Raw genomic sequence first — 14,659 nt, forward strand, 5'->3', positions numbered from 1 at the left:
CTCTCCTCAGACCCACCTGGAAGCGGCGCATGTCTCGGGGATTCCCCGCATTCTTTAGGCAGTTCTGGTTGCATTTGAGGAAGAACTTGAGGAAGAACCTGAAACAGTGTGGTCGGTGGGCTCAAGGGTCTGGGGGTTCTAGAAACGGATGAAGATCCAACTGCTTCCTGCCATGCCCTCTCCCAGCAGGGTGACTTCCCCTGTGCCTGCTCACACGAGGCACATACCCCATATTCCCATCTTAAGCTGCATACACACAGGGTACATGTGACACATTCAGTAGACCTGTCCCAACGACAACTTCCCTATACAGAAAATCCCCCACCTCCACAGTGTACAGATCACACAGTGCTTAATGATCTCACAAAGTATATACTTATCACATCTGTACACAGTATATTCATCCTAGAGAATACATCCATTATGTATACTATATATACCTAGTACTCATGAATTATTATATACACCATATGTAGCAGGTACTCCCACTTACCTGTAAACTTAACCCACACCATGTATGTTTGTCATAGTATATGCCCATCACACACACAGTGCATCCATATCACATAGTGTATCCTTCCCCCAGAGTATACCTATCAGCCACAAGATGTTTACTTACAACAGTATACCCATTATATCCACACTGTATATGCCTTATATACTACTACTCACAAGATACAGCCATCACACATAATGTAGACCCACCACACTCAGGGTATACCTTCACAGAAGCCTACACAATATGTACTCCACGTCAGGTTGGACTCATCACGCACATGTGGTACGCTAATCACACAGAGTCTATACCATCATGCACAGTGTGTGCCCATCCTACATAGTATATGCACAGAAAGAATATGAGTATATGCATTAGTGCACCATTTTTATGTTGTATATGATTACCCAGAATATAGTCATTGCAAATACTGTACCGTCATTACGGTACAATATAATGTGCTGTATGTACAGATCCCCCCTTCCTCCTTTACAAGCACGTCCCCCCTACAACAAATCACACACAATAGACTCCCTGCCCCGGCACATCCCCCGCAAACAGATCTCCCTCATACACATTCTATATCCCTTATACACATAGCAAAAACCTAACCACACGGAGCATATAGCCGTCATATACACATGGTGTACCTGTCAGACACACCGTACAGATACACAGTGAATACCTTCTTTTTCACATACAGTAATTAGAAAAAAGCACAGTACATGCAGCGATGTGACTGCTTTTTAGACAAACACATGAGAATTTGATCCTCCAGTCCTTCTGGGCAGTTGACGGGGACGGTGAGGCCTTGGCCCTGCCATACCCTCGTGAGGTAACCATGGATAATACTCTGGATTTGTACTCTTCGTAAACTCAGGATACTATCAGTAATCTGCCTTCACCCCTACAGGACTCTGTGAGTATCCGGGAAGATGCCCTTTACAAACTGTAGTGTGCTGGGCTAAAGTCTGTGGGGGTCCTGGCACATGGCACAGCCTCCTGGGCTGCTCTATGAGCTCCTCCAGCAGCTGCCTGTTTATCAGCCCCCTGGTCTTGAACTCCAGATATGTACATCCATTTAACTCATCAGAGTTGCCTCCAAACTCTACGAACATGAAATCAGATTTATTACAAGCTCTGAAGGCTTAGTCCCCAAAGAGGAGGTCCCCAAGTTCTGGAAGGGGTGGGCACCACTCCTGGACAGAGGTGTCCCAAGGGGGCCGTCCCTCATTGGGAGCTGGCAGCAGTCACTTTCCTGGAGATGCATCTCCCCTTGCACCCTGCCTGTGACCCCCTCAGCCCCTGTCATATTCCCCCACACAATGGGCACCCTTCTGGGAACCCTTTTTAGTTCCCTTTCCATAGAGACATTACATCAGCACGCATTTTCATCCATAGTGGACACCACGCAAAGAATACTTTCATGTAGTGTAGACCTTCTATACACCCCGCGCAGAGCATTTGGAGGTGCAGACACCTCATGTGACCCCAAAAATGGCACACCCGTGTTCGACACCACACACGTGCCCTCTGTACCCAACCCCACTCCCAAACCTACAGAACCCTGGCATGTGGCTGGAGATGAGGGCTTTCCAGGCACTGCCTCACTGTGTGGCCTGGGGTAAATCCTTTCACATCTCTGGGATCCTTCCTTATTCATGAACCAAGAGAGTAGCAATTGATGCTTGCTGAGGTCCCTTCCGATCCTGTCTTCATTTCAGCCTCCCAAAGCCTCAGGCTGCTGTTTCCTGCAGGATCCTGGCTCCCCCTGGGGGGGCCCCCTTGTCATCCCCTCCTGCAGCCCTTGCCTGGCAGGTCTCCTACCCTCTCCCTTCCCAGTACAGGTTGCATCTGTCCTTTGGGTCCACACCAATTCTCACTCCCTGTCTGGCCAACCACTTCTGGCCCTTCTAGGCTTTGGAGACCACCCCTCCCTGAGAACCTCAGGGCCCTGCCAGTACCTCCATCTATGCAGGCCTGTCCTGGGACATTTCAGTTTCTGAGCCTCGTTGGCATTATCTGCAGAGTGGTGTTGAGTAAAAAGCAGCCACACAAGGCCTAGGCCCTCTGTGGGGGATACTGAGGGTCAGTCCTCTTTTTCTTTCTCCCTGAGCCTCCAGCTCAGAGCCGCACACAGTCAATGCCATCAGTGGCGGAAGAAGGGTGGATGAAATCTCACCCACCACCAGATGGTAGTCGGTGAGGCTGTGTCCAGCCGGCACCCATCCAGTCAGAGGCCAAGCCGATGCTAACACTGCAGACAGCCTGCAGCCCTACCACCAGTCTCAGGGTTGTTAAGCAAAATCATCTACAACTTGAAAATAAGGCAAAAAGATGACAGTGAGTCCTTTCAAAGTCATTCTGGAACAGTGGTTTTCAAAGTGTGGTGTCCAGACCAGCAGCATCAGCATCACCTGGGAACTTGCTGGAAATGCAGAATCTCAGGCCCCACCGCAGACCACTGAATCAGAAACTCCTGGGGTGGGACTCAGCCATCTGTGTTTTCATAAGCCCTCCAGGTAATTCCGATGCACCCTGAGGTTTGAGAACCACTGTTTTACAGCGGCACTATCCAATATGGCAGCCACCAGCCCCGAGTGGCACTGAGCACTTGAGATATGGTTAGTCTGAACTGCTGTAAGTGTAAAATACATACTGAATTTCAAACACTTAGGAAAAAAGGAATGTAAAAATATCTCATTAGTAATTTTTTGGTGTTGATTACATGCTGAAATAATATTTTGGATATCTTGGGTTAAATAAAATATATGATTACAATTAATTTTACCAGTTTCTTTTTGTTTTTTAAAATGTGGCTACTAGAAAATTTTAAATGACAAATGTATAATGGCTTACATCATACTTATATTGGACAGTGCTGTTCCAGAGTATTACGTTGACAAAACCACCTAAGAGTTAGCTGATTCTCTAGGAGAAAAAACTTTGACTAATATTTGCTATTAATTGAGGCCAGACTCTATAAAGTTAGGTGCTAATTTGCAGAAAACTGATAAGGTGCAAATGATTTTTGTTGGGAGAAATAAATAACTTCTGTTTGGTAGAGAAATGAGCCCTAAAGCTTACAATTTTATTGTCCTATGGACATTAACTAGCTTTGTGTCTAACTTGGCAATCTTATTCAAGTATTTTTCACATATCCTGTTTTCTCTCCCTCCCTCCCTCCTTCTCTCTCTTCTCAACTCTTTCCTCAACTGTCTATATCAGTTTCTCTTAGCCTTCTTTGAACCAGCTTTGTCATCCTGCTGATTCCTTCATTAATAAGTTACAGAAAACCTCAACACACGCTCAGTAATAATTTGTATGAGAATCAGATTTCTAACATTTTGAATATTATGCTTTAACAAGGGTGACTAGCACCCAAAGGGTCCTGTCTTCCAAGGTTAGTCTTGAAATTTTGCAGCACATGGCCTGGAGCTGGGGGATTTCCATTCTGGTCTAGGAGAACCGGAAGTAGTGCCCAGACCTCTCAATCCTCCCAACAGTGCCCGGCTACCCTCAGCCTTGGAAAGGGGGCTCTGGGCCCTCCTTTCCCCACCACTGGGAGACAGACACACCATCCACACCCTCGGAAGCTGGAAGGCCAGGGTGGGAGAATAACATGAGGACAGTCCAGGAAACTTCTCCACAGGCTGGCACCATGGGGTGACAATTTGCTCCACCCTGGGGGGTGGAGGAGAAACCAGAGCAGTCCGTGAAGGATGAGAATGGTGTCGGGAAGAGGAAGGAGGGACAGCAGACCCTTCAAGCCATGTCTGTGCAGAGGACAGATGTGGAGGCTGGGAAGTGGAGAGGGTCAGGTAACCCAGTGGGAAGGGGAGCTATAGGAGGACACCCTACAGGGACCTAAGGCAGGAAGGGATGTGCACTTTGTTGAGGGCCTGTAAAATCCTGCTTTTCACCAGGGAAGCACCCCCCACCCCCCAAACCAGGATGAGCCCCAGTGCCAGTGTTTTTGAGCATCTCCCCTCCCACCACCTAGGGGCTGGAAGAGAGCCTGGGGAAGCCCCTTTTCCCTGGCTGTGATGGGCCACAGCCCCCAGAGTTGGCTGACCTGAGGGTGAGCATTTTAGGATGCCCCCTGGGTTGGGGCAAGGACCTGTGCCCAGTGCCATCCCTATTGTGGCCTTAAGGTTCTCTGGGGGCACAGACGCCTCATCTGGGCCTCATAGAAAGGTCGAGTGCTAGAAGCTGCCATTAGAATTACTAGAAGAAACCACCATAAATATAAGCATGAATTACAAATAAAATGCAAAACTATGCAAAAAAAATTTTTTAAGTGATCCAAGTCTAATCTATTGAGCACTTAGCAAGTGCCTGGAACTCTGCTGAGCCTACCACTTGCATTATCTTATTTAATCCTCTCATAATCCCGAGGTGGTGTGGTGTAGGTCTGCAATCATTCCCACTCTACTGATGAGAAAACCAAGGATCAGCAAGGATAAGCTACAAAGTCACAGTAGATGCCAAAGTCAGGATACGAATTCGGGACTTTATGAACCACTGATACTGACAAGAGTCATGGAAAAGTCCCTGTAAGTGGGGTTTTCGAGTCCAACCCTGCCCCAGCCACGAGGCTGCCGATGCAGGACAGTGCAGCAAGCCTTCCTTCAAAATCAGCCCTGAGAGGCAGGTTGTGCAGGGACCAGATTAGCCATTTCATGGGGATTTCCTCAAGGTTACAAATTCATCAGAGGTGCAAAGGAGAGACTCAGGTCCTAGTTCGGGGCCTTTGGCTATTGTGACAGCTGCTCTCAGTCTGAGAAGATTTTCAGGATTAAAGATCAGAACTTTAAGATGAGTCAAGAGTTGATCATTGTTGAAATTCAGTGAGGGAGAGATGTGGTTCTTTATTGTATTCTGCCTATATGTTCAACATTCTTTATAATAAAAAGTTCAATAAATAAAAGACCAGATGAAGAGCTGTGAACAGTGGTCATCCAGCTAATAAAGCATGTAAAAGGTGGAAGTTATGCATCACGACTCTGATGCCTATGATATAAGTGAAAGATAAGAGCAGTTCACCCACACACCTACCTTGCCACATCCTGAACTTAGTCTAGCTTTCCTAATCATTTCTATAAATGCTTTTTATTCCTCCCTGTAAACACAACTCAAGATGAAATTAAAATGAACTTTCCTTGTCAATGGAATATTCCATACCAAAGAAGCAAATGCTGGATTGAATATGACTCAAGTGCAAACATGTGACTTGCACATAACTTCTCAGGTGTGACACCATTGCACAAGGAAAGCTCCCCTCACACAGTGCTTTACACGAGAGACACTCAACACATAAGGAAAATGTGGAGGTGATTGATGTGAGTCCACTGTTAAACTCTGGGTTCTCAGGGGGTGGAGAGCAGAGTGGGATGGAGCTGGTCTTTGAAAGGCTGTGTCCAGGTATCATGGTGTCCAGGTGCCTGCCTGGGTTCCCCCACTCGCAGCTCCTGTGAGTGTTGGCTATTAAAGGGCTCACAGCTGGGGAATTCCCTGGCGGTCCAGTGGTTAGGACTCTGCCCTTTCACTGAAGGGGCCTGGTTTCAATCCCTGGTCGGGGGAACCAAGATCCTGCAAGCTGCGTGGTGTAGCTAAATAAATGAATAAATAAATAAATGGCTCACAGCTGCCCCCACTACTTGAGAATTATCCTCAGCCAGTAGCATATGCTCCTCACCAGCAGCCCACAACCAAAGAAAGACTGACATCACGAGGACCAACTCTTAGTACTATTCATACTCAGAACTCCCCAAAGGATTAGGCTGATGCTAGACTCCAGCTGAGACTGTCTCCTTGCTAAGCTGCTTCTCCTGCCCGCTCCTGCTTCCCTCACTCCTTTTCTCCCTAGAGCTCTCCTCCAATAAATCACTTTCACAATAATCCCCATCTCCAGCTCTGTTTCTAGGAATCTCATCCTAAAAAATCAGGGCACAGAACTTTCACCAGCTTTTCCCTCCCTACATCCCTCTGAGATACTTACTTAGAGCTAAAATTATGTTTGCGCTTCCAAAGAGAAAGCTGTTAGGAACTGAAAGAGCTGGGCTGAGCCCAAGGATGCTTGCAGCTACAGGACTGTCAGAAGCAAGGAAACGGAAATCTAGATCACAAATGCTGTCTGATAGAACTTTTCCAAAAATGATATCCACTAGCCACAGGTGGATTTTTTTCCATTTTATTTTATTTTTAAAAATTGGTTATTTTTTAAAATTAATTTTTATTGGAGTATAGTTTCTTCACAATGTTGTGTTAGTCTCTGTTGTACAGCAAAGTGAATCAGTTATACATATACATATATCCACTCTTTTTTAGATTCCCTTCCCATTTAGGTCACCACAAGCACTGAGTAGAGTTCCCTGTGCACATGTGGCTTTTGAGCACTTGAAATGTGGCTAGTGTGACTGAGAAACTAAAATTTCATTTTTCTTTTTTTTTTTTGCCGTGACACACGGCTTGTGAGATCTTATTTCCTTGAGCAGGGATTGAACCCAGGCCCTCCGCAGTGGAAGCACAGAGTCCTAACCACTAGATCACCAGGGAACTCCCTCAATTTTATTTCATTTTAATTAATTTAAACTTAAATAGTCACATGTGGCTCATAGGCACCCTATCAGACAGTATAGACCTAGAAAGAGGAAGTGGTGCAAGAGATACACGGGTTGGAGCAGGTGTTCAAAGGAAGTGTCCTATGAAGGCTTTGGAAGAGAAAGCAGATTGAGAGCAAAGGGCAGAGTCAAACTAGAACTTTATTTCCAAGAGCAAAGTTGGCAAAGCAGCCTGTGGTGGGGAAATGGGGAGGGGGTCCTCCTAATTTTCACCCCAAAGGGCCTCGCCTTTGGGCTCATGAGCTTCAGAAGAAATGCAACATCTGGGACAGGGTCTGTGCTCTCCTCTGTTTTCATTGTCTGCTGTTCTCTGCCCCCAGCTCAAGGACAGAGGAGGATACAGATTGCTGGACCATTCACTCACTCAACACATCCATTAAAAAAGATGTATTAAACACCTTTTATGTGTCAGGCAGTAGAATCTAGAGGTGAAAAAGATCTTAAGGAAATGACAATCCAGCAAGAAAGACAAAAACTCTAAGTACAACCAGGAAGATAGAATGGTGGGCACGGCAGGATAACTGGCCAATCTGCGGCAGCCACTCTGGCTGGGAGAGGTGGAAGGAGTCCTAGAAGTCGCATGTGATCTTGGGCATTTTGGGTCTTAGAGGACTCGGGGCTTTTTTCCTTGAAGAGAAATAGGATGCAGGAGCCCTCCATGCAAAAGGAATAACAGTCCTGCCAAGAGGTAGGTGGTATGCATGGTGCCCAGTGGGCCTGACAAGACTGAGAAGGGCAGCTATGGACCAGAGCTCTTGGGGGATTGGCACCAAAACATGCAGAATTTGGACCCTGTGGGTGATGGAGAGTCAGCAGGAGGTGCCTTATATTGGCTGTGTCATTTGGAAGAGTCATTTTGCTTCCAAGGAGAGCCAGGCACCAAAGGGCCTAGGCCAGGGAAAGGATGGTGAATGAGGAGGTTGGTGTGATAGTCTAAGCCCAAGTGGGGGTGGCCACAGTGGCGGTGGCGCATGCTACTTCCTGGCCTTGGCCTGGGGCAACAGCTAAGGCTGAGTATCCCTAGGGCCATAGCCCCCTGCCAGGCCTGGACCTGGCCTCCCTACCATGATCCCCACTTGGGGCAGAGGTGGCTGCAGTGCAGATGGGCTGGGGGACTATAAATAGCTGGGGCGCATACATTAGCATGCCAATGCACCCGCACCCCATCCTCTATGCTAATGGCCCACCATGCGCCTGAACACCTTCTGTTCCCCTGCATGCATTTGCATGCACAATTAGCATAATCTTGTATAATTAATGAACAGCGTCAATTTTAGCTCCTAAGTAATTTGATTAACATGTTGATAGGGCACTTACTAGGCTCTCCAAACCTCAGGGCTGGGCATGGGCCTGAGGAGAGGGGGAGAGGAGGTGGAGAGACTGCTAAGGGGCCCCCAGCTGCCCATGAAGAGTGGTGGTGATTCTACTTTCCCTTAATGGGGCCTGAGGGGAGGGAAGAAGGGGTGAAGGGGCTGTTAATGGGAGGTCTCTGGGCACCCCATGTGGAGTGTCAGGGACAGGCTGGAACAGTGGGTCACATGAGCATGAAGCCTGTTTATTCCTGTGTGGACACAGACATACACATACACCCCTTGCACATCCCCCAGCCTGGGGAATCTTCTGTGAATGCAGAATATTGGATTCCATGGGAAGAACAGAACAGGAGGAGGGATTGAGAAAAAGTAGGAGGGCTGGGCGATGGGGGATGGATGGGCAGATGGAAGCCACAGAGAAGTATGGTGTGCTTGTGAGTGACTTAGGGATGTAAAGGGGAAGGTGGGGTCCCAAGACTGAAGGGAAGAAGAAGTTGTGTGTTCCTCTGGCCTTGGGTGGGTGAGCCAGGCTCCAAAGCCAGAGACCCTAGCACTTCCTATTTGTGAATCATGTGAGGAAGAGGTGGGGGTTGGCAAGCTTCCACAATGTGCCAAGCAACCCAGGGCAGAGAGAATAGACAGAAGGTTGAATGTTGCCCCTACCCTATTAGAGAAGGACCCATTCCCAGCTCAGACCTCCCAGGGCCCCTGGCAGAGGCTCACATTCCTCTCCTGCTCATCTGTGTGCTCAGAGTCAGGAAGTACTTCTCTGGCTCTAACTAAACTTCCCTGCTACTGTCTAGGCTCAGTTGTACTTACCCTCAAAGAGGATCAGTTGGGGTGAGGGTAGGATGGGGGATGAAATAATATTGTGGCAGGCACTATGCTGGCACTGCATAAATACATCTTACCTAACTTTACAACATCCCTACCATCTGAGGTCAGCTTCTTTTGACAAATGAGGAGACTGAGGCTGAAGGAGGTGAGACCTTGCTCTGAGTCATATGACGAGACAGTCCAGGTTGGCACAAGTCCCCCAGCACTGACTAGCCCTTTATAGAGAGAATTTATCATTCAAATTGCAGACAGTTCATTCACTAGCCACGTCCCACTCCACCTATTACAGTCCCCAGGCCTCTTCATGCCTGCACTCCCTCTCTCTTTCAATATCCTTTGGGGGCATTAACCACGGCTCTACTCCTGCCTCAGCACGTGGGCCACTCTGACCCCAGTTGCCCAGATGTCCTCCCATAAGTCCTTGCTCTGAATTAAGGGTGGCTTGGGGACCCTTGTCCTTGTGACTGGCATCCAGTCCACATGACTCCCAGGGTACATGGGGGAATTTCTTATTAACCCCTTCTGCATCTCCTTCCATCAAACGCACCTAGCTCTGAAAAGGCTGGAGTGGGGAAGGAAGTGCAGTTCATTCTGTAGGCAAGAGGGAAAACCTCAGTCCCACTTCAGCACTGACCCAGCAGGGAGGTTATAGGACCTCAGTTTCCCCAAGGGGAATTGCCAGAATGGGCCCTAGACACAAGGCTGTGTTTGCAGCATCAGTGTGGGAGCCAAGAGACCCTACTGGAAAGCATAGAAGGAGACAGATGCTACTGTGAGCTTGTCTTGTGGCTGCAGAGAAAAAGAGTGAATGTTACATTGACCACTGGGTTAGGAAGAGGGGCTGATTCTTTCACAGCTCCCACAACCCCTTCTCATCAAATTGCATTTGTCAGGTTGTACCTGACCTACGCATTGGGGTCTAAGTTTGCCCACAACGGGGTAGACTACAGCTTACCTCTGCCAAGTGGCTCAGACATGACCTGTTTCAACAGTGTCACTGTACAACGTCCACTGTTCACCAGACACAACTACATGCCAGGGAGTATCCATAGCCCACAGTGCCTGTCCAACCGCAGGAGCCAGAGGAGGAGAGCTGTGGGCCTCCCATGGGAGGACATCTTCCCCATTCACTCCTATACCACAGTCATCCTGGCCAATCAAGTAAATACTTAGTCTTAGAGCTGTGACATCCAATAAGGTAGCCATATGTAGTTATTTAAGTTTGAATTAATTAAAATTAACTAAAATTTAAAATTCAATTCCTCAGCCACAGTAGCTACATTTCAAATGCCCAGTAGGTACATGTGGCTACTGACTACCATATTGGTCAGTGAAGCACATTTCCATCATTGCAGGAAATTCTTTTCCATAGTGTTGTCTTAAAGCCTTATATTCTCTAGTTCCTCTTTTTTTTTTTTTTTTTTAAATTTATTTATTTTATTTATTTTTGGCTGTGTTGGGTCTTCGTCTCTGTGCGAGGGCCTTCTCTAGCTGTGGCAAGCGGGGGCCACTCCTCATCACGGCGCGCGGGCCTCTCACCATCGCGGCCTCTCTCGTTGTGGAGCACAGGCTCCAGACGCGCAGGCTCAGCAGTTGTGGCCCACGGGCCCAGCTGCTCCGCGGCACGTGGGATCCTCCCAGACCAGGGCTCGAACCCGTGTCCCCTGCATTAGCAGGCAGACTCCCAACCACTGCGCCACCAGGGAAGCCCTCTAGTTCCTCTTATCATTATGTAAAGGCTTATGTAATTACGTTTTGTCTCTTCAACTGCTCTGTAAGCTTTCAGAGGGCAGGAATCATTGCTTAAACTTCTCTATCTTTTCCCAAGCATCTATCATAGTGCCTGACCCACAGCAGGTGCTCATTGATTCATAATTACTATGACAGGATGAATGCTGTATCAAAGCCCCCAAATAGAACTTTGAGAATTGCAGAGCAAGGATCTTTGAAAATCTGTTCCTCCATAAAGCAACAGGAACATAGGCAAAAACTGTCAAAATCAAATTTTTCAGAACTCTGAAAATTAACAAAAGGTTTACAACAATCCAAGGGGTGTTTATTCAAGAAAAATGGCTGAATCTTAGTAAAAACAGAGAATTTTGCAGTGGTTTTTGTTTTGTTTTGTTTTTTGGCCATGTTGCACAGCTTGTGGAATCTTACTTCCCCAGGGAGGGATTGAACCTGCACCCCCTGCAGTGGTAGTGTGGAGTTCTAACCACTGGACCGCCAGGGAATTCCCTGCAGTGTTTTAATTTGCCCTATTCCCAGCTCTGCAGTAGGCTTGCAACCATGGTAGTTGTAAAAACTAGCAGCCTAGTAGCCACTAAAAGGGACAGATTGGATTTGGAACTTCTCAACAAGTTGTATTCCCAGACAATTGTCACTATTTGATCTGTCTGGCAGTTTCCTGACAGCCCTATTTTCAGGACTTGTTATTTGACCTGACTTAGAACTTGCTTAGTGGGAAAAACCCTACTCTCAGGGTGTTTGTTGAAAACAACCTGTAGCAATTGTTGAACACTGCTGTTACTTGAGACAGTGATACTGGCTGAGGCAAATGAGAGTCTGGCCAAAAAACTTTAAAGGAAAAAGTGGGAATGAGATGTTCATAGGGGGCTCTGAAAAGCTCTTATATATTTCTGCATATCTAAAAGGCCATGTGTATGTGCAGGGAAGAGAACATGTCCAGGAAAGGTCTCCGAAGGCCCTAGTCTCTCATCTCTGGCTGACCCTGAAACCCTGCACAAACAGGAAGTAAAGGTTAAGGCAAAGTTGTAAATTGCTGGAGCATTGAAGGCATGCCCCAACACACACACAGAAACTTTTGGCAAGGGCTGAAGACTTATTGGTTCAAAGCATATAAGGAAATGCCTGTCCAATCATGAGCTGACCACTAACCTAACTGAACAGAAACTTCTGTGGCCACACATGACAGAAAATATAGACTCTATATAATCAGTCCAGGAAAGTCACTAAACAAACAAACAGCAACAGCAACAAACACTGGGAAGGGGGATATGATATCAAGAGTTACCACATTATATTATTAAAATATTGAGTTCTCAACAAATAATCATGAAACATGCAAAGTAACAGGAAAGTATGGTCCAAATGGGAGACATAAAGCAGTCAATAGGAACTGTCCCTGAGGAAGTCCACATGTTAGACTTACTAGACAAAGACTTTAAATCAGCTATTATAAATATGTTTAAAGAACTAAAGGAAACCATGTCTAAAGAATTGAAGAAAAGTATGAGAATAAAATCTCACCAAATAGGGAACATCAATAAAGAGATACAAATTATTATAAAGAACCAAATTTAAATTCTGGAGTTGAAAAGAAAAATAACTGAAATAAAAATTTTCTAGAAGAACTCAACAGCAGAAGAAAAATGAGTTGACAGAAGAAAAATGTCAGTCAACTTAAGATAAGTCAGTTGAGATTATACAGTTCTGGAACAGAAAGGAAAAAGAATGAAGACTGAACAGAGCCCATGATGTTGGGAGACACCATCAAACATACCAACATATGCATAATGGGGGTCTCAGCAGAAGAGAAGAAAGGAAAAGGGGCAGAAACAATGAAGAAATAATGACCAAAAACTTCCCAAGTTTGATGAAAAACCTTATCCCACACATACAAGAAGCTTAATGAACTCCAAGTAGTATGAACTCAAAAAGATCCACATGTAGACAGACACATCATAATCAAACTATTGAAAGACAAAGACAAAGAAGGAATCTGGGAAGCAGTAAGGAAGAGAAGCAACTCATCATGTACAAGGGAGCCTGAATAAGATTAACAACTGACTTATTACCAGAAACCATGGAGGTCAGAAGACAGTGGGATGATATAAAGTGCTGAAAGAAAATGACTGTCAACCAAAAATTCTATATCCAGCAAAACTATCCTTCAAACATGAAGGATAAATTAAACAAAATTAAATAAACATGAAAGATTAAGACATTTCTAGATAAACAAAGACTGAAAAAATTCATCACCAACAGATCTTTCCTATAAGAAATAGTAATGGGAGTCCTTCAGTGTGAAATGAAAGGATACAAGACAGTAATTTGAATCCCCATGAAGAAATAAATGATACTGGTAAAAGTTAACTATTCAGGTAAATATAAAAGACATTATAAATGCATTTTTGTTTGTAAATATTTTGTTTTCCTACCTAATTTAAAATACAACTGCACATGTGTAGGGGCAGGGGGTACACGGAACACTGTACTTTTTACTCACATCTTCTGTAAACCTAAAACTATTCTAAAAATAAAATCTATTGAAGAAAACATCAGAAAGCAGTAATTATAAAACTGTGTTGATGGGCTTATAATGTGTAAATATATAATGTGATTGACAAGGATGTGACAAGGAGAGGAGGGGGAATGGAGCTATATTGGAGCTATATATGGAATCCATTATATATTGTTTTATATACTTGTATACTTAATTTTGAAATTAAGTTTATATTCATCTAAAATAGATTGTCTTAGGGACTTCTCTGGTGGTCCAGTGGTAAAGAATCTGCCTTACAATGCAGGGGATGTGGGTTCGACCCCTAGTCAGGGAACTAAGATCCTACATGCCGTAGGGCAACTAAGCCTGCATGCCACAACTACTGAGCTCATGTGCCTCAACGAGAGAGCCCACATGCCACAAACCACAGAGCCCACATGCTATGGAGCCCACGCACCACAACTACAGAGCCCATGTGCCCTGGAGCCTGAGCACCAAAACTACAGAAGAGAAAAGCCTGCCACCACAACTAGAGAGAAGCCTGCATGCTGCAACGAAGAGCCTACATGCTGCAGTGAAAGATCCCGCATGCCTCGACGAAGATCCTGCGTGCCGCAACTAAGATCTGATGCAGTCAAAAATAAATAAAATAAATTTTAAAAAAATAGATTGTCCTAAATTAAGACACCGAATGTAATTCCCAGGGCAACCACTAAGAGAAAAAGCAGTAATGGAGGAATAGAGCAACTATATATATGACAGATAGAAAACATAGCAAATGGCGGACATAAATCCTACTTTATCAGTAATTACATTAAATATAAATGGATTAAACACTCCAATTAAAAGGCAAAAATTGGAAGAATGGATTAAAAAACATTATCTATATGCTGTCTATGTGAGACATAGTTTAGATTCAAAGATAGAAATAAGCTGATGATAAAAGGGTTGGAAAAGATTTGGAAAAGGGTTAAGAAAGCTCTAACGAAAAATTGCTGGAGCAGCTATATTAATATCACACAGAATAGACTTTAAGACAAAATTGTTACATAAGACAAAGACAGACATTTTATAATTATAAAAGTGTCAATCTATCAGAAATAAAATTATAAACATATGTGCACCTGATAATAGAGCTCCAAAA

The 14,659-nt window shown here is 45.2% G+C and overlaps 1 protein-coding gene across 4 annotated transcripts in view; it reads right to left on the bottom strand.

Annotated features, from left to right (window-relative positions):
• Nucleotides 1-14,659, bottom strand: part of EBF4 (EBF family member 4) — a 55,357-nt gene that overhangs the window by 9,492 nt on the left and 31,206 nt on the right. For all 4 annotated transcript variants that reach the window (XM_057529906.1, XM_057529903.1, XM_057529904.1 and 1 more), the window contains exon 8: nt 17-98. In XM_057529906.1, the coding sequence (XP_057385889.1) occupies nt 17-98 (82 nt within the window). The remainder of the gene's footprint in view (nt 1-16; nt 99-14,659) is intronic.

Source organism: Balaenoptera acutorostrata, chromosome 15 (assembly GCF_949987535.1).
Source record: "Balaenoptera acutorostrata chromosome 15, mBalAcu1.1, whole genome shotgun sequence".
NCBI lineage: Eukaryota > Metazoa > Chordata > Mammalia > Artiodactyla > Balaenopteridae > Balaenoptera > Balaenoptera acutorostrata.